The sequence below is a fragment of the Haliotis rufescens genome, unplaced genomic scaffold (assembly GCF_023055435.1).
Source record: "Haliotis rufescens isolate VD_foot unplaced genomic scaffold, xgHalRufe1.0.p SCAF_1, whole genome shotgun sequence".
Taxonomy (NCBI): domain Eukaryota; kingdom Metazoa; phylum Mollusca; class Gastropoda; order Lepetellida; family Haliotidae; genus Haliotis; species Haliotis rufescens.
The window spans coordinates 51,401,904-51,427,786 of NW_025963779.1; the positions used below are offsets into that span (position 1 = coordinate 51,401,904).

A 25,883-nucleotide genomic window follows, 5' to 3' on the forward strand; every position below is an offset into this window, starting at 1 on the left:
CACTGACATGATGGCGGACACACACACACACACACACACACACACACACACACACACACACACACACACACGTTAACACTGGCTCCATAATGTACTTTAAAACAATGTATACAACATTTTTGTCGCAATGTCACAGTCGAGATTAGAAACATGTATATTCAAAATACATCAACAGTATTCTCCAAATTGAGGCCTGTTGGTGTGTAAGAAAAAAGAAAAAACCCTATTAGTAAACATGTCTCATGGTAGAACTCAAAGTAAACGTGTATGCCGCGTATAGTAGTGCTTCTGTTTATCGTAAATGCTTTGTGATAAGCTTTACTAGAATAAATGCTTATTTCAAACAAACCCTGCAATGGAAGGTTGATTTGTCGATCATAATCCTTTTCGGCAGTAAATGTTTTAGAATATAGTCTTCCGTAAACTACCAGATATACGCCGACCATGTTCTGCAGGGTTTGCAAACACAGTCAACTTTCGAAATCAGATGACGGTAATGGCAGACTATATATCTCCCAACACTGTGATTTTAAAGAAAAACAGAAATAACAACTATGGTCTGCTCCAGCTCCATAAAGGATATAAGATTGAGAGAGATTGGCCTCGGAGCTACTGAACCAGATTTCAACGACAGAACAAGTGCAGTCATTTGTATCGGCTTATTTCCCCTACAGTCGTATACAGTCGTATACAGTATATGAAGCACATCCCCGAATCTACAGCCCTAAGAACCGGGTCTACAACACTGGGGACATATGTGGTGTAGTGTATTCCAGGGTCTACAACACTGGGTACATATGTGGTGTAGTGTATTCCAGGGTCTACAACACTGGGTACATGCGTGGTGTAGTGTATTCCAGGGTCTACAACACTGGGGACATATGTGGTGTAGTGTATTCCAGGGTCTACAACACTGGGGACATATGTGGTGTAGTGTATTCCAGGGTCTACAACACTGGGGACATATGTGGTGTAGTGTATTCCAGGTTCTACAACACTGGGGACATATGTGGTGTAGTGTATTCCAGGGTCTACAACACTGGGGACATATGTGGTGTAGTGTATTCCAGGGTCTACAACACTGGGTACATATGTGGTGTAGTGTATTCCTGGGTCTTCAACACTCGGTACATATGTGGTGTAGTGTATTCCTGGGTCTACAACACTGGGTACATATGTGGTGTAGTGTATTCCCAGATCAACAACACTGGGTACATATGTGGTGTAGTGTATTCCCGGGTCTACAACACTGGGTACAAATGTGGTGTAGTGTATTTCCAGATCAACAACATTGGGTACATATGTGGTGTAGTGTATTCCCAGATCAACAACACTGGATACATATGTGGTGCAGTGTATTTCCAGATCAACAACATTGGGTACCTATGTGGTGTAGTGTATTTCCAGATCAACAACACTTGGTACATATGTGGTGTAGTGTATTCCCGGTTCTACAACACTGGGTACATATGTGGTGTAGTGTATTCCCGGTTCTACAACACTGGGTACATATGTGGTGTAGTGTATTCCTTGGTCTACAACACTGGGTACATATGTGGTGTAGTGTATTCCCGGGTCTACAACACTGGGTACATATGTGGTGTAGTGTATTCCTTGGTCTACAACACTGGGTACATATGTGGTGTAGTGTATTCCTTGGTCTACAACACTGGGTACATATGTGGTTTAGTGTATGCCCGGGTCTTCAACACTGGGTACATATGTGGTGTAGTGTATTCCTGGGTCTACAACACTGGGTACATGCGTGGTGTAGTGTATTCCCAGATCAACAACACTGGGTACATATGTGGTGTAGTGTATTCCCGGGTCTACAACACTGGGTACATATGTGGTGTAGTGTATTCCCGGGTCTTCAACACTGGGTACATATGTGGTGTAGTGTATTCCCAGATCAACAACACTGGGTACATATATGATGCAGTGTATTCCCAGATCAACAACACTGGGTACATATGTGGTGTCGTGTATTCCCAGATCAACAACACTGGGTACATATGTGGTGTAGTGTATTCCCAGATCAACAACACTGGGTACATATGTGGTGTAGTGTATTCCCAGATCAACAAAACTGGGTACATATGTGGTGTAGTGTATTCCCAGATCAACAACACTGGGTACATATGTGGTGTAGTGTATTCCCAGATCAACAACACTGGGTACATATGTGGTGTAGTGTATACCCGGGTCTTTAACACTGGGTACATTTGTGGTGTAGTGTATTCCCAGATCAACAACACTGGGTACAAATGTGGTGTAGTGTATTCCTGGGTCTACAACACTGGGTACATGCGTGGTGTAGTGTATTCCCAGATCAAAAACACTGGGTACATGCGTGGTGTAGTGTATTCCTGGGTCTACAACACTGGGTACATGCGTGGTGTAGTGTATTCCCAGATCAAAAACACTGGGTACATATGTGGTGTAGTGTATTCCCAGATCAACAACACTGGGTACATATGTGGTGTAGTGTATTCCTGGGTCTACAACACTGGGTACATGCGTGGTGTAGTGTATTCCCAGATCAACAACACTGGGTACATATGTGGTGTATTGTATTCCCAGATCAACAACACTGGGTACATATGTGGTGTAGTGTATTCCTGGGTCTACAACACTGGGTACATGCGTGGTGTAGTGTATTCCCAGATCAAAAACACTGGGTACATATGTGGTGTAGTGTATTCCCAGATCAACAACACTGGGTACATATGTGGTGTAGTGTATTCCCAGATCAACAACACTGGCTACATATGTGGTGTATTGTATTCCCAGATCAACAACACTGGGTACATATGTGGTGTAGTGTATACCCGGGTCTTCAAAACTGGGTACATTTGAGGTGTAGTGTATTCCCAGATCAACAACACTGGGTACATATGTGGTGTAGTGTATTCCCAGATCAACAACACTGGGTACATATGTGGTGTAGTGTATTCCCAGATCAACAACACTGGGTACATGCGTGGTGTAGTGTATTCCCAGATCAACAACACTGGGTACATATGTGGTGTAGTGTATTCCCAGATCTACAACACTGGGTACATATGTGGTGTAGTGTATTCCCAGATCAACAACACTGGGTACATATGTGGTGTAGTGTATTCCCAGATCAACAACACTGGATACATATGTGGTGTAGTGTATTCCTGGGTCTACAACACTGGGTACATATGTGGTGTAGTGTATTCCCAGATCTACAACACTGGGTACATATGTGGTGTAGTGTATTCCCAGATCTACAACACTGGGTACATATGTGGTGTAGTGTATTCCCAGATCAACAACACTGGATACATATGTGTTGTAGTGTATTCCTGGGTCTACAACACTGGGTACATATGTGGTGTAGTGTATTCCCAGATGAACAACACTGGGTACAAATGTGGTGTAGTGTATTCCCAGATCAACAACACTGGGTACAAATGTGGTGTAGTGTATTCCCAGATCAACAACACTGGGTACATATGTGGTGTAGTGTATTCCCAGATCAACAACACTGGGTACATATGTGGTGTAGTGTATTCCCAGATCAACAACACTGGGTACATGCGTGGTGTAGTGTATTCCCAGATCAACAACACTGGGTACATATGTGGTGTAGTGTATTCCCAGATCTACAACACTGGGTACATATGTGGTGTAGTGTATTCCCAGATCAACAACACTGGGTACATATGTGGTGTAGTGTATTCCCAGATCAACAACACTGGATACATATGTGGTGTAGTGTATTCCTGGGTCTACAACACTGGGTACATATGTGGTGTAGTGTATTCCCAGATCTACAACACTGGGTACATATGTGGTGTAGTGTATTCCCAGATCTACAACACTGGGTACATATGTGGTGTAGTGTATTCCCGGTTCTACAACACTGGGTACATATGTGGTGTAGTGTATTCCTTGGTCTACAACACTGGGTACATATGTGGTGTAGTGTATTCCCGGGTCTACAACACTGGGTACATATGTGGTGTAGTGTATTCCTTGGTCTACAACACTGGGTACATATGTGGTGTAGTGTATTCCTTGGTCTACAACACTGGGTACATATGTGGTTTAGTGTATGCCCGGGTCTTCAACACTGGGTACATATGTGGTGTAGTGTATTCCTGGGTCTACAACACTGGGTACATGCGTGGTGTAGTGTATTCCCAGATCAACAACACTGGGTACATATGTGGTGTAGTGTATTCCCGGGTCTACAACACTGGGTACATATGTGGTGTAGTGTATTCCCGGGTCTTCAACACTGGGTACATATGTGGTGTAGTGTATTCCCAGATCAACAACACTGGGTACATATATGATGCAGTGTATTCCCAGATCAACAACACTGGGTACATATGTGGTGTCGTGTATTCCCAGATCAACAACACTGGGTACATATGTGGTGTAGTGTATTCCCAGATCAACAACACTGGGTACATATGTGGTGTAGTGTATTCCCAGATCAACAAAACTGGGTACATATGTGGTGTAGTGTATTCCCAGATCAACAACACTGGGTACATATGTGGTGTAGTGTATTCCCAGATCAACAACACTGGGTACATATGTGGTGTAGTGTATACCCGGGTCTTTAACACTGGGTACATTTGTGGTGTAGTGTATTCCCAGATCAACAACACTGGGTACAAATGTGGTGTAGTGTATTCCTGGGTCTACAACACTGGGTACATGCGTGGTGTAGTGTATTCCCAGATCAAAAACACTGGGTACATGCGTGGTGTAGTGTATTCCTGGGTCTACAACACTGGGTACATGCGTGGTGTAGTGTATTCCCAGATCAAAAACACTGGGTACATATGTGGTGTAGTGTATTCCCAGATCAACAACACTGGGTACATATGTGGTGTAGTGTATTCCTGGGTCTACAACACTGGGTACATGCGTGGTGTAGTGTATTCCCAGATCAACAACACTGGGTACATATGTGGTGTATTGTATTCCCAGATCAACAACACTGGGTACATATGTGGTGTAGTGTATTCCTGGGTCTACAACACTGGGTACATGCGTGGTGTAGTGTATTCCCAGATCAAAAACACTGGGTACATATGTGGTGTAGTGTATTCCCAGATCAACAACACTGGGTACATATGTGGTGTAGTGTATTCCCAGATCAACAACACTGGCTACATATGTGGTGTATTGTATTCCCAGATCAACAACACTGGGTACATATGTGGTGTAGTGTATACCCGGGTCTTCAAAACTGGGTACATTTGTGGTGTAGTGTATTCCCAGATCAACAACACTGGGTACATATGTGGTGTAGTGTATTCCCAGATCAACAACACTGGGTACATATGTGGTATAGTGTATTCCCAGATCAACAACACTGGGTACATGCGTGGTGTAGTGTATTCCCAGATCAACAACACTGGGTACATATGTGGTGTAGTGTATTCCCAGATCTACAACACTGGGTACATATGTGGTGTAGTGTATTCCCAGATCAACAACACTGGGTACATATGTGGTGTAGTGTATTCCCAGATCAACAACACTGGATACATATGTGGTGTAGTGTATTCCTGGGTCTACAACACTGGGTACATATGTGGTGTAGTGTATTCCCAGATCTACAACACTGGGTACATATGTGGTGTAGTGTATTCCCAGATCTACAACACTGGGTACATATGTGGTGTAGTGTATTCCCAGATCAACAACACTGGATACATATGTGTTGTAGTGTATTCCTGGGTCTACAACACTGGGTACATATGTGGTGTAGTGTATTCCCAGATCAACAACACTGGGTACATATGTGGTGTAGTGTATTCCCAGATCAACAACACTGGGTACATATGTGGTGTAGTGTATTCCCAGATCAACAACACTGGGTACATGCGTGGTGTAGTGTATTCCCAGATCAACAACACTGGGTACATATGTGGTGTAGTGTATTCCCAGATCTACAACACTGGGTACATATGTGGTGTAGTGTATTCCCAGATCAACAACACTGGGTACATATGTGGTGTAGTGTATTCCCAGATCAACAACACTGGATACATATGTGGTGTAGTGTATTCCTGGGTCTACAACACTGGGTACATATGTGGTGTAGTGTATTCCCAGATCTACAACACTGGGTACATATGTGGTGTAGTGTATTCCCAGATCTACAACACTGGGTACATATGTGGTGTAGTGTATTCCCAGATCAACAACACTGGATACATATGTGGTGTAGTGTATTCCTGGGTCTACAACACTTGGTACATATGTGGTGTAGTGTATTCCCAGATCAACAACACTGGGTACATATGTGGTGTAGTGTATTCCAAGATCAACAACACTGGGTACAAATGTGGTGTAGTGTATTCTAAGATCAACAACACTGGGTACATATGTGGTGTAGTGTATTCCCAGATCAACAACACTGGGTACATATGTGGTGTAGTGTATTCCAGGGTCTTCAACACTGGGTACAAATGTGGTGTAGTGTATTCCCAGATCAACAACACTGGGTACAAATGTGGTGTAGTGTATTCCCAGATCAACAACACTGGGTACATATGTGGTGTAGTGTATTCCCAGATCAACAACACTGGGTACAAATGTGGTGTAGTGTATTCCCAGATCAACAACACTGGGTACATATGTGGTGTAGTGTATTCCCAGATCAACCACACTGGGTACATATGTGGTGTAGTGTATTCCCAGATCAACAACACTGGGTACATATGTGGTGTAGTGTATTCCCGGATCAACAACACTTGGTACATATGTGGTTTAGTGTATTCCCAGATCAACAACACTGGGTACATATGTGGTGTAGTGTATTCCCGTGCATTGGGATGAAGATAACGCAATCATACATCATTTATGAACATCTATATATGAAAAATTAACATGCATCGGCATTCCCTATTTCGTTGCAAATGTTCATCTCATTACCAGCTTATCCGTTTGCCACTTCCAACCAGGTATATTGTACAAAACATTGTAATCTGTTCCACTATCGCCCTTTAACAATGAAAACCAGCTACCAGATTCACGTATGGCTTGGGACAGCAGCTGGGACAAACTCGGAACGTTGTGAGAGCGGGACGCCTGCCTGGCCTTCCTATCAGTCACACTGGCTTTGTTTGGGTAGAGCAGACAGGTCAGTTCTTACAGATTCTTATATTCCGTATATTCTCATACAAGTGTTTAGTAACCGTGTATTTATAACGTGACATTGGATATACTTGTCGTGTAGTATTTGGTTTATCACCTTTCAGTCTTTTATATATACTAAGGTAACTGGGCCATGAAACAGTGGGTTAAAATGACATGTTAGGTACGATTCTACGGATTAATATGCTTTCCATAATTACGTTTTTTTCATAGCTGTAAAACAGGTATTTATTTACTTTTCCAAGTAACTGTTTACATAGGGATGCCATCAGAATTTTAAATTGATGATATCGTGAATAGGAAAAAACTCGAACAGACCATATGGTCATGAAATACCTCAATGCGCATGCCTGTCAACATATATCCGATTACTGGTATTATTTCAAGATTATTGTTGACAATGATGCATATAACTTTTCGCGGGATTCAAACCAAGCGTGGAGACTGAATTTGATGGAAGCACGTCATAGTGTTGTCTGTTGCAGGTTGTTATGATGTGGATCTACGTCGCGGTGCTCGCCCTGATCTCGGAGGCCGTTGCAGGTGAGACAGATCTTCATATAGATGTTGTCACACAAAAAGGTCGGTATTCACCTAGCATGCACGAATTTACTCAACTTATTTAGGAAATTCGCGAATCATTTGTGTTAATTTCAAACGCAACATCAAAACATTAAACGGGATTATCAAATCGACTTCAAATAAACATCACATTAACATTATAACAGCAATATTATCACAACATCACATGAACAGCACGCCAACACCACAACATTTCAATAACACTACATCAATATCACATCACGAAACATGAAAGAAATTACATGGTAGCAGACAACATCAAAGCTATTCGCTGTGCAGAGTTGCGTCCCTTGGGCATGCCAGAAACCTATGATTGTGAGTTGGAATCCCGGTTCGCCCCGATTATGTTTCTCGGTTTATCAGCACCATACCCGTGCTCGTGGGTTTCACCGAAGTAGTAAACGTCCGAGACCTGCATCACTTCGGGCTTTCAATAAGCTGACACGCCGCGATATAACTGGAATACTGTTAAAAGCGGCGTTAAACCTAACTCACTCACTCCCTATTGCTTAAAGATTGCATGCCAATCAGAAACAAACTAAGTGACCATCACGGGGGAGGTTAAATACGTCCTACGAGAGGATTTTGTGACGCATCTCTCAGAAGCTTTAATCTGAATCCTGACATAGTGTAACGCTTCCCCAAGGCCAGTTCTCTACAGCCTGACTTGACATTGACACTGTCGCCTGACTCTCCCTCAGGTGACGCGGCCACTTCTCTACAGCCTGACTTGCCATTGACACTGTCTGACTCTCACCTAGGTGACGCGGCCACTTCTCTACAGCCTGACTTGACATTGACACTGTCTGACTCTCACCTAGGTGACGCGGCCACTTCTCTACAGCCTGACTTGACATTGACACTGTCTGACTCTCACCTAGGTGACGCGGCCACTTCTCTACAGCCTGACTTGACATTGACACTGTCTGACTCTCACCTAGGTGACGCAGCCACTTCTCTACAGCCTGACTTGACATTGACACTGTCGTCTGACTCTCCCGCAGGTGACGCGGCCACTTCTCTACAGCCTGACTTGCCATTGACACTGTCTGACTCTCCCCTAGGTGACGCGGCCACTTCTCTTCAGTCACTGTTTGACCAGTTTTACCAGTGGCGACTAAGGGAATCCCCCGAGATGGCCACTGTCCTCAACGTGCACGACTACGACGATGTGTTGGATAAATTTGGATTTGGGGAAATGGACTTCCAAAAGGTTAGCTGTTTAATCATAAAGGGTTCTTCCATCATCAAACCACGACAGCCACTACCTCTACAAATACCACTACCATAGCCACTACCACTACCACTACCACAACCACTACCCCAACCACTACCATAGCAACTACCAAAGACAATACTACTACCACAACTACTACCATAGCAACCACCAAAGAAAAATACTACTGCCACTACCACTACCATAGCCATAAAGACAATACTACCACCATAACTACTACCATAGCAACCACCAAAGAAAAATACTACTACCACTACCACTACCATAGCCACCCAAAAGACAATACTACTACCATTACCACTACCATAGCAACCCAAAGACCACTCTACTACTACTACTACTACTACTACTACTACTACCACAGCCACCCCAAAAGACAATACTACTTCTACTACTACTGCTACTACTACTACTACTACTACTACTACCTCTACCATAGCCACCCCCAAAGACAATACTACTTCTACTTCTACTATAACTACTTCTACTACTACTACAACTACTACTACCACTACTACCACAGCCACCCCAAAAGACAATACTACTTCTACTTCTACTTCTACTATTACTACTACTACTACTACTACTACTACTACTACTACCACTACTACCACAGCCACCCCAAAAGACAATACTACTTCTACTACTACTGCTACTACTACTACTACTACCTCTACCATAGCCACCCCCAAAGACAATACTACTTCTACTTCTACTATTACTGCTACTACTACTACTACTACTACTACTACTACTACTACTACTACTAGTACTACTACTACTACTACCTCTACCATAGCCACCCCCAAAGACAATACTACTACTACTACTACTACTACTACTACTACTACTACTACCCCAAAGACAATACTACCACCACTACCATAGCCACCCCAAAGACAATACTACTTCTACTACTAATGCTACTATTACTACTACTACTACTACTACTACTACTACTACTACTACTACTACTACCTCTACCATAGCCAACCCCAAAGACAATACTACTACCACTACCACTACCATAGCAACCCCCAAAGACAATACTACTTCTACTACTACTACTACTACTACTACTACTACTACTACAACTACCACAGCCACCCCGAAAGACAATACCACTTCTACTACTTCAGTAACTGCTACCCTTACTACTACTACTACTACTTCTATTACTACTACTACTACTTCTACCTCTACCATAGCCATCCCCAAGAGACAATACTACTATCACTACCATGGTCACTTCCAAAGACACTACAACTTCCTACTCTACCACAACGACGAAGGCAATATTTTTATATATACTACCATATCCATTGGCACGACAACATGTTTAAAAACCATCTTCTCGTACAATCTCCACCTCATCCAAATCTACTACCACAAATCATATTACCACTTCCAATCTTCTGTCTTCGGAAAACACGTCCATGCAATTACTGTACAAATAATTAGCTTTGACCTATAGAAACCTTTGTTATCCGCACGCCACCGGCCCCAGTTAAATCATCCGGATGTCCGGCAGAACCAACCATGTAGCAATGTAGATACACATAGTGTGATTTTCTCGGCAGTCACCGTCCGATCTACCTTATTTGTAACTTAAACTATTTTCCTCTTTCCAAGGCAAAGGTTGATGAGTTTCTAGTGAGTCTCGGTAAGATCGACTACAACTCTCTGCCCAGACAACAACGGTACAACTACGCCGTCCTGAACGACACACTCACCACCGTGTCGCAGGGATACCAGTGGAGACTGTGAGCTATTCATTATTACCTAGACCGAAAACAAAGATGCCTATGTTAATTATCTATGGTTACCTTTTTCGCGAAAACCTTGTGTCATCAAGGATTTCAGCGATCCATTCATATACATTTCACCACTATTTTGCCTTTTACGCCAAAAGGCATTTGTTTGGGCGGATAATCGAAACTGGTTTTTCTTTGTGGTTGACGTTTTATATAAACACCCCATACATCAGAATAGCTACAGAAAAAAACACTGTGTGAAGGTTTCAATGCTTTCTTTAGCATTAAACTGTTACTATGCGATATAAACTAAATTCAGTTCAAAGCTGTGTAAACCAACTCACTCACTCACTGCACGTTGTTTTTGCACGGTCTGCTAAAATCCGTCTTGTGATGATTTTTTTAAGTCCCACCAAATCTGCTTACACTTTTGTCATTTAGGACATTTAGTCTCCATCAACAAAACCAAACGCAGAAATATGCTTATATGTAGTTGTATCCAGTTCATCTCTTCTGATTTCTTTCAAGTCAAATTCAAGTTCGAATACAAAGCAAAAGAAAAGTAAATTACATCGAGATCCGTAAAACTGTTGTACGGAAACATATGTCAGTCTCCAGTCCGCGGTAACGCCCCCTCATCTCTCCACTTTAAACGCTTGGTTGAACCATTTTGAAAAACGTGGCCATAAACGTTTCCCGTGCTGCATCCAACGTACACCTACCTACATCGTAGTGTGTGTCCGTCTGGGGACAAGGTGCAGACTAGAAGCTGAATTACACCGTAAATATAATATCTCTCTAGCCACATGAAATATGCATGTTGGTTAACCAACTGTAAGAACGCCTCTCTAAGATCGGTATATTCCCGGCAGAGTCCTGCCAACGGAAGTAAATGACGTTGATTTTCCATGGAATGGCTTGTCGAGATATATGTCTCGTTAAGTGTCTTGAATGTTCGGTAACATGGACCGTCGATCGTTGCGTTGTGACGTGAGTACGCTGCGTTGTATTTTGGTTTGGTATAATTGACACCGCATCAACGACAGAAAAAAAACCAAGTCTTGATTAGATTATTCGAGGCTCTGAAATGGCTCTAGAATAATAAACGACATCTCTTATGGACATCGGCAATGGAGTGCTAGATCAGAATATCAATCCCGGATTGCCCAGTTGTCTAAGGCGCCGCTATTCGCAGACGTGCAAGAAACTGATGATCATGGGTTCGAAGCCCAGACTCGCCCTGGTTGTTTCCAGGTTTGTTAGCACCAGGTCCGTGCTCATGTGTTTCACAAAAGTGTTTAATGTCTAAGACATGCACAGTTTGGGCTTTCAACCCACATCAAGCTGACTCATCCACTCACAAAATACAACTATGTCCACACACACGCTTCATGAACACCCAATCCTTTGTATTATAATGGGATGCTTAGGACTTTATCCTTCCCGGAATCCCATCGCGGACCCTGTAAGATACATATGTCACAAGAATCAAACCAAATACGAGATTGAGTAGGTTGTACGTCGCCTTTGGAAATAGTTCAATGATATTACTTCGTGGCAGACCAAGGAAAGCCGTCGCACATTGTATACTTGTGGGGAATCGAACCAGGGTCTGATGAGCAGGTGCTCATAACCACTAGGCTACTCCATCACGCTGATAATTGTGAGCAGACATTACGCGAGGAATCTTCGCCACAATAGTTGACAGAGTTTCGCCTTCTTCCTTTCTGAAGGAATGCCACGTGAGTTGTGTTTATGCTTTGTTGACACTGCTCGACACCTCAATGATGACCTGTTGTCAGACATGGTAATACTTTGTTGACCCAACTCGACACCTCAATGATGACATATTGTCAGATATGGTAATGCTCTGTTGACCAAACTCGACACCCCAATGATGACCTGTTGTCAGATATGGTAATACTTTGTTGACCCAACCAGACACCTCAATGATGACCTGTTGTCAGATATGGTAATACTTTGTTGACCCAACTAGACACCTCAATGATGACATGTTGTCAGATATGGTAATGCTCTGTTGACCCAACTCGACACCTCAATGATGACCTGTTGTCAGATATGGTAATACTTTGTTGACCCAACTCGACACCTCAATGATGACCGGTTGTCAGAGATGGTTATGCTCTGTTGACCGAACTCGACACCTAAATGATGACCTGTTGTCAGATATGGTAATACTTTGATGACCTAACTAGACACCTCAATGATGACCTGTTGCCTGATATGGTAATACTTTGATGACCTAACTAGACACCTAAATGATGACCTGTTGTCAGATATGGTAATACGTTGATGACCTTACTAGCCACCTTAATGATGACCTGTTGCCAGATATGGTAGTACTTCGTTGACCCAACTCGACACCTAAATGATGACCTGTTGTCAGATATGGTAATACTTTGATGACCTAACTAGACATCTCAATGATGACCTGTTGCCAGATATGGTAATACCTTGATGACCTAACTAGACACCTCAATGATGACCTGTTGTCAGATATGGTAATACTTTGTTGACCCAACTCGACACCTCAATGATGACCTGTTGTCAGATATGGTAATACTTTGATGACCTAACTAGACATCTCAATGATGACCTGTTGCCAGATATGGTAATACTTTGATGACCTAACTAGACACCTCAATGATGACCTGTTGTGAGATAGGGTCATACTTTGTTGACCCAACTCGACACCTCAATGATGACATGTTGTCAGATATGGTAATACTTTGTTGACCCAACTCGACATCTCAATGATGACATGTTGTCAGATATGGTAATACTTTGTTGACCCAACTCGACACCCCAATGAAGACATGTTGTCTGATATGCTTATGTTTTGTTGACACCCTAGCGATGGCCTGTTTTCAGGTATGGCGCTCTAACCCCGATCAACTTCCTGCAGGGCAACCAGGTCAATCCCGGCTTTCTTCTCAAGGTCACACCATTCTCCACACAGAAGGACTACGAGAGCTTCATCTCCCGACTTGCAGCTGAACCCACACAGGTAGTGCTACACACTAGAACTGTAGCAAACACGATGTTTCTGTCGGATTCCATATATGTGCATGTTTGTGCTGATTAAACCCAATGATGTTCCTCTCTACAAACGTCGTTACGTTTTTGGGGGCACGGATCACCAAGTCGTCCAAAGCGATACAATTCGTTGTGCTGAGTTGCACATCTTAGCCAGGATCCGACGATCATGGGTTCGAATCCCATATTCGCCCTGATGATCTTTGGGTTATCAGCACCATGTCCGTGCTGGTGAAGTTCACATTTTCGGAAACTGCTACTCTTGGCTTTGCTCACATATTAAACTGTTACTTTTGAGCAGTGTTAATCCATCTTCTCTCACTCACTGTTACATTCTAACTGTTCGGTGGGTTAAATAATTTGATAGACACCTGTTACAGCGTGTTACTGATTTGTTTCAAGGTGTCGGACAAAATCAGTCTGATGAGAGAGGCTATACGGTTGGGAAGAACCAGCAATGCGGTGTCGATGGTAGGTATATTGAAATTGTTCATGGCGCCTCTGAGCTGGTCGTTTCTGAGGGACCAGGTAGATTGACCCGCACTTAATTTTCCTTCCCTCAAAAATTTGAAAATGTTTTGCGTCATCCTTTATTTTCAAACATCCACTGCTGTTTGTGGAGATTATATTTATGCATTGATAAGACACAGCGTATACTTTCTTAGACGTATTTTACTGCCAAATTGAGTCTCACTTCACCAAGAACGTTGCGCGAACGATGTGCAACTTCAGCCACCCTGAAGAATACTCAGCACGATCACTCTTCTTAATTCATATAGTGAATCTTTGCATACGTTTCCTAGGGAGGAATTTAGTGTCCCTATGTCGAAATTAAGTGTTCTGTCCACCCGTTATTCCGAAGGTAAGTGTAGTGACCACCCGTTATGTCGAAGTTCAGTGAAGTGACCACCCGCTATGCAGAAGTTAAGTGAAGTGACAACCCGTTATGCCGAACTTAAGTGTAGTGACCACCCCTTATGCAGAAGTTAAGTGTAGTGACCACCTGTTATGTCGAAGTTAAGTGAAGTGACGACCCGTTATGCAGAAGTTAAGTGTAGTGACCACCCCTTATGCAGAAGTTAAGTGTTGTGACAACCTGTTATGTCGAAGTTCAGTGAAGTGACCACCCGCTATGCAGAAGTTAAGTGAAGTGACAACCCGTTATGCCGAACTTAAGTGTAGTGACCACCCCTTATGCAGAAGTTAAGTGAAGTGACCACCTGTTATGTCGAAGTTAAGTGAAGTGACGACCCGTTATGCAGAAGTTAAGTGTAGTGACCACCCCTTATGCAGAAGTTAAGTGTTGTGACAACCTGTTATGTCGAAGTTAAGTGAAGTGACCACCCGTTATGCCGAACTAAGTGTAGTGACCACCCCTTATGCAGAAGTTAAGTGTAGTGACCATCTGTTATGTCGAAGTTAAGTGAAGTGACCACCCATTATGCCGAAGTTAAGTGTGGTGGCTACCCGTTATGCCGAAGTTAAGTGTAGTGACCACCTGTTATGTCGAAGTTAAGTGAAGTGACGACCCGTTATGCAGAAGTTAAGTGTAGTGACCACCCGTTATGCGGAAGTTAAGTGTAGTGACCACCCGTTATGCTGAAGTTAAGTGTAGTGGCCACCCGTTATGCCGAAGTTAAGTGTAGTGGCTACCCGTTATGCCGAAGTTAAACCTTTAAGTTGTGGCCAGTGACTAAAGGGGCCATGAGCATTGTTCGCGACGTATGAGATGGAGCCTTACAGCCTAGACCTAGTTTATAAGTTGCAGTTCGACCAATAGATCTATTTTGACATAGATGTATTTGATATGACATGAGTCGCATGTAAGCATACATGGTGTCACCGATATAACGCATGAATAAGTGTAATATAAATTTATTTGAGAAAGTTTAGGAATTTGAATCTCAGTGATAAGATTTCCGAAATCACAAAGTATCTAGCCTTTGTTTTAGGTGGATTGTACTACTCGTTTCAGGACCGGATTCCTGGGCAAATAGATGACTTGGTCAAGGACGATCCGAGCGAGTTTATCTTCTACAGACCATTTAAAACCGATCTCAACAAACTCAATCTGACCGGCATTGAGAAGTAGGCATATCCTAAACTGAATGTGATCGGCATTGAGAAGTAGGCATATCCTAAACTGAATCTGGCCGGCATTGAGAAGTAGGCATATTCTAAACTGAATGTGACCGGCATTGAGCAGTAGGCATATTCTAAACTGAATGTGACCGGCATTTAGCAGTAGGATATCCTACACTGAATGTGACCGGCATTGAGAAGAAGGCATATCCTAAACTGAATGTGACCGGCATTGAGAAGTAGGCATATCCAAAACTGAATGTGACCGGCATTGAGAAGTAGGCATATCCAAAACTGAATGTGACCGGCATTGAGCAGTAGGCATATCCTAAACTGAATCTGACCGGCATTGAGAAGTAGGCATATTCTAAACTGAATGTGACAGGCATTGAGAAGTAGGCATATCCTAAACTGAATGTGACCGGCATTGAGAAGTAGGCATATTCTAAACTGAATGTGACCGGCATTGAGAAGTAGGCATATCCTAAACTGAATGTGACCGGCATGGAGAAGTAGGCATATCCTAAACTGAATGTGACCGGCATTGAGAAGTAGGCATATCCTAAACTGAATGTGACCGGCATTGAGAAGTAGGCATATTCTAAACTGAATGTGACCGGCATTGAGAAGTAGGCATATCCTAAACTGAATGTGACCGGCATTGAGAAGTAGGCATATCCTAAACTAAATGTGACCGGCATTGAGAAGTAGGCATATCCTAAACTGAATGTGACCGGCATTGAGAAGTAGGCATATCCTAAACTGAATGTGACAGATATTCAGGAGTAGGACCATTCATATTTTGAATCGGCATATTTTTGTCATCGTCTTTATGATCAAACTGAATTATTTAATGTTTCATGTTTCCGACTGGATAAAGACAACCTAATCGCTGGCTCTTCTTGGTTCTAGGACAAATCTGAGAGCTCGGGCTCTTAATGCATCCACGCAGTACATCAGAGCTTTGAAGCAACTAAAGGACTTCATTCTACGAGTGAGTTGCATTAATAGTTTCAACATATAATATTCTATTGTTTATATCCACTGGTCGGATTTTGTATGGTTTGCTTGTTTGTTGTTTAACGCCGCAATATTCCAGCGAAACTGTCGGGTAAAGAAAGTATACACCCATATTTGATGGTGGCTAAAGTGAAATAAACAAGAAATGGTTATTAGATGGTGATATATTTGATACGGGTATCATAGTTGTGGTTTGAATCTAGTACCGTTTTCATAAAGTTTGTAATTATTTGGTTAAATCCAATTTTCAAGTGTATACTTTCTTTTTCTCGTCAGTTTATATGACGGCGGTCTGTAACAATCGAGTGTAGAACAGACAATCCAGTGATTATCATCACGAGTATCTACGTAGTTGGGATACGATGACATGTGGTGAGGTGAAATGGGGTTTATTGCACTTATATAGCGACGTGCATGTACGTGTGTGTGTGGCTGCTTGTACTAGTCCGGACCGATGCCGATTTATAGTGCTAGCTCACTGAGATACCAAGCCGCAGTTTAACATGGATACCCCACTCAGACACAGTATACTAACTCCGAGCCGACCAGTCCTTGATTTTAGCCCCTTAATGCCGAGCGCCAGACAGGGTAACAACAAGTACCATTTTTTGACGTCTTTTGGTATGACGCAGCCGAGGATCGAACCCCGGGCCTTCCGCTTTCCGCCGGACGCTCTACCACTAGACCACGGAGGCGGTCACGATGACATGTAATCAACAAAGTCATCGATCCGGACCATCCGATCCATTTAATCGCCTTATACGACCAGCATAGGTTGTCGGGGGCCTCTTCTAGCCCGGAATCCCCATTCAAAACTGTGAAGTAATGAAACCGGAAGGACGATTCTTTTGACACATCATTCACATACAAAGGGTACCAGATTGTAAACATGCGTCATTGGATGACCTCTTGGTTGACCTTGTGTGGTTAACCTTGACGGGGTTGTCCAATGGCCGCAGCGAGAAGCGTTAATTCTAGTTTTACAGTACCATAAAAACCTTTCCACACTATTCTGTAACCCCGGAGGGAACGTGTTTTTTAGGAGTACATCCCCCATGCCCGAGCATCCTACGGTGTTGGTGGACTCAACCAAGGGGCAAACTACTATGCTCAGGTGTTGAAGTGGCACCTCACAGTTGACACCCCTCCTGGGCGGGTTCATCAGATAGGCTTCGATGAAGTTGCACGGATCAGCAAGAACATGAGGCAGGTATGTCATCACCCGTGCTCCCTCGCCTCCCGCATCTTTCCGTCACTTACAAGAAGGCTTGTCCGGGAGTGATCCAGATTCTCACGAATAGTCTAATGGGTTACTGTGAAGCGAGGACGGTGGATGGATGTATTCGTCTCAACCGGGGACAAGTCGGTTTTTTGTAAGTTACGGAGAAGTTCGAATGGTTACGAATGGAATTTTATATGACTCTACTCTCTAATAGAAATATTGTAGCTCTGGTTTCAATATCTAAACACCATGTCTTAATGCATCTTCCCGAGGCAAGAGAGTTAACTGACTTTAAAAGTCCAGTTTCCACCCTTGCCTCGGGAAGATGGTCTTAATGTGGCAGTTTGCATTTAACCTGCGTATTTACACTCGTCATCGGGGCACCTGTGATCAAGTGGTAAATGCACCGCCATTCGCTGAGCGTCCAGTCCAGAATCTACCGTATGGGATCCACTCTTAGATTCGTCGCGATGATCATCCTTGGGTTGTAAAATGGCATTATCGTGCCCATGGTTTCACGAGAACAATAGGTGTACCTCAACATTCAGCTTTCATTTTGGTTTATAACTAAAATAGTGTTCAAGATGGCGTTTAACCCCCTCACTCACTTGTGTTCTTCTCCTCTCCTACTCACTCAAATACTCTACGATATGTATATTTCACAAGCGCCACGATTCGTTTGAATATGTCTTTTCGTTTTCCAGATAATGCAGAAGCAGAATTTTAATGGTACCATCGAAGAATATTTCACCATGCTGAGTAAAGAGCCTCGATTTCATTTCAAAACAGCGGTACGGTTGCGAATCACTTATCATAGACCTCCCCTCCGCTTGCGATATTGCTTTACCGACATCAAAACTACATCAGGTTAAAGCTTAAGTTGTTATCTTCGGGAACATCCCCACAACAACAACACCACTGTAGATAGCGCTCACACTATCAATCACTGGTTTAACTAGTGAACACGGTCTAACGCTCAAACTGTTGTTCACTTGCTTAACTACTGCTCCGGGTCTAACGTACACCAATCAACAGCTGATTTCTCTCACACCTATATTTGAGTACAAACTACAGCTATGTAGTTTCCTATTGTACAACGCTAAGCTGATTATGACATTTCCTTACAGGACGAGATTATTGCCAGATACCAGGACCTAATCTACAACAGATTCTACCCCGCTTTACCAAAGATGTTCAAGAACATACCAACACACAAAGTCAAGTACGTGCCAAGTAGTTCACATGGTAGGATACAAGTTCCTATAGTCCAGTAAACCCTTTCAGTGTGAGACGTTGCTGCGAAGTCTAAAGAGTGAATGTTGTTTTACCACAAACTCAGTAGTATCCTAGGTATATACTTGTATGTCACCTGTGAGTAATTGGAGACCAAGCAAACCGGTGACTGACAGCATGAGGAACGACCCAAGCCAAATAGGTACGATGATACTCGGTCAAAGAGCCTGAACACCCGATCTTAAAAGGAATCTGAAAAATAAAAAGCGTTATCGAAGAGAGATTCCTTTTTCATAACTGTCTTTCAATTGAAAAAGTAGGACACCTAGTCTGTATCATGATGTGTAACACATTTCGTGTTGTCCCAGAGTAACGAAGATGGCTACAGATGGTCCGCCGGCCCAGTACATGCCCGGGTCCTCTGACGGGTCCAGAGAAGGCGAGTTCCAGGCCAATGTCTTCAGGCCCAATGAAACGTGAGTGTTCCGAGGTTAATACTTCTTGACCATTGCACAAGTCCACATGATCGTGTTTTGTAAGGGTCACTTAATTGAGTGAGTGAGTGAGTTGGGTTTTACGCCGTTTTTAACATTATTCCAGTTATATCGCGGCGTGTCAGCTTAATGTGGGGGGAAAGCCCGAAGTGATGCAGATTGCAGACGTTTACCACTTCGGTGAAACCCACGAGCACGGGTATGGTGCTGACCACCTAGAAACCAAATCGGGGCGAACCGGGATTCGAACCCACAATTACAGGTTTCTGGCGTGCCCAAGGGACGCAACTCTGCACAGCGAATCGCGGCGCCTTACACGACTGAGCCAACCGTGCCCCCTAAGGGTCCCTTAAACAAATGATCATTAAAAAATAATACAAACAGTACGGGTATATTATAGAGCAAACATATTACCTGATTACCTGATGACTGATTAAAGATTTGGAGGATTGGTATTAAAGTATGTCTCTGTTACGATCAACAAGAAAAACTTAGCAGTGCAATCAAAAGTCACTGGAGAAAGGAACGAAATCACTTTAGAAGCGGAAAATGAATTGAAGCGCATTCTACGACCATCGTTGTCATGAAATGAAGTGCACGATCGTTTCATAGTATGGCTCTTCCTGAGTCAATTGTATCATTTATAGCTGCTGTTTCGATGTTTCAGTGACAGCTTCACAATGGTGGGATACGCCCTTCACGAAGCAGTACCTGGCCACCATCTCCAGGTAGTCTCTCACCATTCATTGTATGGGGAGATAAATGCATCTGGGGGTTTCATTTTGTTCGTTTGTTATTTAACGTCGCAATAAGCATTATTCCGACTATACGATGGCGGCCTGTAAAAGATCGACTAAAAGCAATGATTGGTTTTATAAGCAACGCTCCGCGCCATCGGGGTTCAATGACTCGCTATCAACCCAGTCGCCGAACCTGCCTACTCCATCTATTAAGTACGACAGGTGTACTAGGTAGCCGGTGACCTGAAACCCCCATGGGGTGGGGATATATAGACTACCATAAATTGCAGGCTTTCGTTGTCATAATTTTATCAAACATGTCTACATGACGTATGTTACAGATAGCCAGACAACAGACCTCAGACTTGCCCGACTTCAGGAAGGAAGATACCGGCGGTGTCAGATATAGTGCGCCTTTCTCCTTCCCCGCATACACAGCCTACATCGAGGTATTACACTTCATTGATTAAAATGTAAAAACACAACATGTGTGACTGTTAAATCATATATGTTGCGTCTTTTACTAACCATACACGTAAACTGGCCATTATTTTCATCGTTTATTGATTCATCTCAATGTTCCAGGGTTGGGCGTTATATGCTGAGTCGGTCGGAGAAGACCTTGGTCTGTATGTCGACGATTATGAACTGTGGGTATTATGGTTATTATTATTGCTCAAAGCATACAGCTCATAATTCATATTATGAGATAAGGAATAACATCATCACGACATTAACACCTTTAGAGGTATTTGAGAAGAGATACGAATAAAATACTGCCTTCTCAACGAATTTGAAACTGCGAAGATGACGACGACGGTGATGATGATGATGATGATGATGATGACGATGATGATGGCGATGAGTGAGTGACTGAGTATGGTTTCACGCCGCTTTTAGCAATATTCCAGCAATATCACGGCGGGGGACTCCAGAAAAGGGCTGGTGGTGATGATGATGATGATGATGATGATGATGCTGATGTTAGTAACTTTCTCATTTTAGAATGGGTCGATATAGTAACGAAATGTTAAGGGCATGCAGACTGGTGGTTGATACTGGAATACACTTTATGGGGTAAGGCATTGCTAAGCGGAACACTCAAATAAACCGATTAATACATCACACTACAAGGGTAATAAGAAATATTTAATCTATGCTTATTTGATATTTTATTTGAAACCAATTCTGCAATATTATTAATGAGCGATAAGATATATAACGGTTACATATGCGATTAAAATATAACTGGATAGTGTCCATATTTATTTCGTACATAAAAAGGACAAGAAATGCCCATCTCTGTTCCGAGAATAGTGTATTTGATCTGTTCCAGGTGGACTAGGGATCGTGCCATTAGCTTCTTTAAACAGTACACGGCATTGAGTGGAGGAAATCTCGTGAACGAGATCGACCGCTACATCACGTGGCCAGGACAGGCATGCGCATACAAGATAGGAGAACTGAAGATCCATTCTCTAAGAGAAACAGCAAAGAATGCCTTAGGTGAGGATTGTAATAACTACATGTATTTCAATTTTGAAATGTTCAAGCTATATGTAAGTTTATATGAAAGCTTAAGCTGACATTGTGTTCGTGACTATCCATGTTCCCATATCCTTGAGCTACACGATGACTACTCGTAAATAGTCATTTTTACTATTGCTCAATCAGCTTGTTTGTTTTAGAGAAAAGTTAGTGTTTTTAAAAATTTCAATCGACCAATCGAAGTATTGAAGGCTTTGTTGATTTAGTTTTGAAGTGATCAAGGTGTTTCAAAACATTGAACATTTTGTTTCAACTAAAACATGAACATGTGCATTCAATTTCACTGAAAATATTAAAAAATATTCATTTTGATCCTTATGTTTCCTAGCTACGACGCAGACGGGTTGATTCAAGCAAAAACCTGCAGTAAACAATGTTTGTTGGGAGCGATAAGCCTGAAACAGGGTTCGGGATAGTTATTCTTGACTGGAAGTGGGGGATTGTGTCATGGTTACAAGGCGGCATAGGTCATTTTATTCGATACAGCGGTGGCTGCCATGTTTGCTACTTCGATGTAAACACAAGTTCCCCTCTCTCTCACTTTCCTCCTTCACGTGTCAAGGCTCCAAGTTTGACATCCGGGACTTCCACGAGGTAATCCTGTCAGCTGGGCCGGTTCCTCTGTCACTGCTGGAAACAATCGTCATCGACTGGATCTCAGACTCTCTTAAAGCGAAACCCAGTCAAATGTCAACATCCGGGCACCGACCTGCTTCTACTTCCGGGCCGAACCAGAACTTACCAGAAACAACACTGCGACATTCTTCCAACGGCCCTGTCCATACGTTCACTGGACAACTGCCCATTCTGCCTAATATTGGATGAAAGCAGAGGTTTGATGTACCCATATGCTTACCCGAATTCACAGCTGGACGGGTGTAACAATAAAACTGTATCAATAAAACTCTGTTGTTTATATCACTATGGTTTGTTGACAAACATGCATTATTCGTATGCATGAAATATATAAAGACCGTTATGAAGTGTACAACGAAATCCCGTTGATACGGACGGTGGCACTCCCACAAAAGTTGTCCAGCTTGACCACTTTCCGGATCAACGAATCATGGATACCATCTTCCCGAGACAAGCGAGTTAATTGACTTTCAAAGTCCAGTTTCCACCCTTGCCGAACTAGGCTGGAATTATGGAGTTATATAATATATTAGCTGGACCAACGAGTCCAATCAAAATCGCGTAACGAAATCAACATCCGTTTCGTAAACTGCCGTGCAGATTTCGGTTAAAGCATGTGCAGCACCAACGTGGCATCAACAGATATTTTCCAAATCTTTTCATGTTTTAATCAAGGTGAATTCACGTGATTTGATGCACTTTGCGAAGTAAGACCCGTTTTATTACAATGTAGATCTTGATCATCGATCAGATCGTCTTGACTGGGCATGTCCATTTGTTTGAAGCAAATGGAAGTGATATGAGAGATGGAATCTGATTGGTCAATAGGAGGGACATAGAAGGGACAAAAAGAGCCACTGATGGCGTATCGATCGAGCACAGAAATTCCAGCCTAGTTCGGCAAGGGTGGAAAATGGACTTTAACAGTCAGTTATCTCCCTGGTAACAGAACAATATAAGGAAGAGAATTTATGGATATCAACTTCTTTATCATGAAGAACATGACATTTCGCAGTATATACTAACTCCTTCATCGGGTGAATAGATGCTATGAAGCAGAGAACATATATGTGTATGCACCTGTAAGAACAACCAAAGTAATAGAGAAGAGACGCCAACAGCTAAATGGCGCTGATAGGTGAATAGCATTGGACAAAAGGAAGCCAACAGTTTGTTATCTTATTTCTGTTGTACTTGCAGGTACATGTATGTTCTCTGCTCTGTTTAAACGTCATCTTCCAGTATGTGAGGTTTCCAGATCAACGAGGCTCGGACTATTGAAGGTTCCATTGTTTATCAAAGTAGACCATGCATACTAAATGAGGATAATAATTTAGATATATTAAGACAAAACATCTGTATCATCCTCATTCAGACACTGATGAAGTGATATTCGTTTTCAATGGCGCCTGGTATTCACAGTCCCACGTACATTCACTTCGCCGACACTTTTCATATAACACCAGCTGATTTATCTGTGTGAATTTCTCGGGCATAGTAAATGAAAATAAAACGCTCACCGCCGCGAATACTTCCCGGGATCCTATCAGGATAATGTAAGCAGACAGCCACGAAATATGATATTGCATTACAAAAGATATACATTTCGCAATCTGGGCTGTGTCTGTTCGGGAACTGGTATGTAAATAAAAGCGACAAAGACATTTCCAAAATCATAATAAGTCTCCACTAAAAGCAGAGTCCATTGTAATATTCGACTATATCATAAGCATGTGTTTATGAATCACAATCAAATAGAGTTGACAGCAGGTGTTGATGTTCAGGAGCGTAGAAAAATAAAATCGAATTCTGATGTCTGATCGAAACACTATGTAGTTATACTAAATGCACATAAATATATTAATATTCTTAATCCACTCAGACATGCCCATTATCCCGTTCAGTGGATCAGTGTGCACTCAAATACATTCTCAGCTCCCTGGGGAGTATACAGCCCAAGCTGCCTTTTAGGCGATGGAAGTGTTTGCTTCACATTGTCTTCTTATCCAGTCGGTTGCCCATGAGGTGGTGAATGGGCAGAGGCTTATTTCGAACAGTTGTGGAATCCTGTCCGCCTTCAGAGAGACAACACGTTTGGTAACCTGTGATTCCGGAGGGAGAAGCCCTATAAAATCGCAAGCATCTTCTAGGCGTGATCACCCATTCACCAACGCGTTGCTTATTTTATACACAGGACCACTTGCCACCAACGCGTTTTTTAATCAGGTGTACATAAAAGCGTATATTTTTCCATTATCATAAAAATTTCTACAATATTGTACGATTCCAATTATACGCATGTGTTTATGAATCACTACCAAATAGTGATCATACCCGGTGTTCGCGAAAAGGTGAGCATATCCTGCCTCACCACTGGCACCTGTCACAAACACATGCAAAGGCAAGTCAATTTTTCACCCAAAACACGGGAACATAATTCAATTTTTTAAACATTTGTGTTTCTGCATTTAAAAATACATAAATTATAAATGTTACATAATGTTCAGATAGGCAGAATTAAATGGTTGCGAACAAAGCCCGTTTGATGACCACTTTCAGCAATATTCCAATGATATTACAGTAGCCTGTATATCTGGACCAGATAAGAATCCACTAATGACAGGCAGTCAACCAGGTCAGCGATCCTGACCACCCGATCCCTAATTTTAGTCGACCATCACGGCATGGAGATTTATTCAGAACCGTTATTCCAACAGTTGAGTGCTCCAGGAGACTGTCCTGAACGTGTAAAGAAATAATGCCGAAATATGTGTCAGCATGGTATGGTGCTGACAAACCTAGACACATAAAAGGGGAGCATAAAATTCTGGCACGGCAAATTGCGACGCCATAGATGAATCACCCAACCCCGACCCCAGCTATTAATTAAGTGATACGAAAGGTCATGAGTGGTGATATACTTTCTTGGTAAATACTAAACAGTAAACAACAAAGCTCCCATTTGTAAGGGATTATGATAAGGTTCGTAATAACAGAATTTCTTGTATCCATAGCAGGATGTATTGTCCAAACATCCTGCTCACTACAAACAGGACCTTAGCGAGATTAGATAAGTCAAGTTTTCGAACTTGTCACACCTGGTATTGTGGGAAATGCACACGT

General features: G+C 42.6%; 1 protein-coding gene across 3 annotated transcripts; it reads left to right on the forward strand.

Annotated features, from left to right (window-relative positions):
• The first annotated feature begins 6,768 nt into the window (after nucleotides 1-6,768).
• Nucleotides 6,769-23,040, forward strand: LOC124131359. Of its 3 annotated transcripts, none has more exons than XM_048397477.1 (18): nucleotides 6,769-7,141; nucleotides 7,641-7,737; nucleotides 8,802-8,950; nucleotides 10,607-10,737; nucleotides 13,621-13,756; nucleotides 14,188-14,256; nucleotides 15,761-15,873; nucleotides 16,780-16,861; nucleotides 17,930-18,097; nucleotides 18,814-18,900; nucleotides 19,237-19,331; nucleotides 19,711-19,818; nucleotides 20,504-20,564; nucleotides 20,918-21,025; nucleotides 21,162-21,226; nucleotides 21,582-21,653; nucleotides 21,913-22,082; nucleotides 22,453-22,829. In XM_048397477.1, the coding sequence occupies exons 2-18, from the start codon at nucleotides 7,647-7,649 to the stop codon at nucleotides 22,470-22,472; spliced, it is 1,725 nt and encodes a 574-aa protein (XP_048253434.1). In that variant the 5' UTR covers nucleotides 6,769-7,141; nucleotides 7,641-7,646; the 3' UTR covers nucleotides 22,473-22,829. The 3 variants fall into 3 exon arrangements, with proteins under 3 accessions (XP_048253434.1, XP_048253425.1, XP_048253428.1); XM_048397468.1 differs by having other exon boundaries at nucleotides 6,773-7,141; nucleotides 22,687-23,040; XM_048397471.1 differs by having other exon boundaries at nucleotides 6,773-7,141; nucleotides 7,641-7,698; nucleotides 22,687-23,040.
• The last annotated feature ends 2,843 nt before the right edge of the window (nucleotides 23,041-25,883 follow it).

Excerpts from the sequence above, each read along its gene's own strand:
- LOC124131359 (XM_048397468.1), top strand. The coding sequence starts at position 7,647 with ATGATGTGGATCTACGTCGCGGTGCTCGCCCTGATCTCGGAGGCCGTT. Across the intron at positions 7,738-8,801 it reads AGATGTTGTCACACAAAAAG|GTGACGCGGCCACTTCTCTT; the intron begins GTCGGTATTCAC and ends ACTCTCCCCTAG. Across the intron at positions 16,862-17,929 it reads TAAAGGACTTCATTCTACGA|GAGTACATCCCCCATGCCCG; the intron begins GTGAGTTGCATT and ends CGTGTTTTTTAG.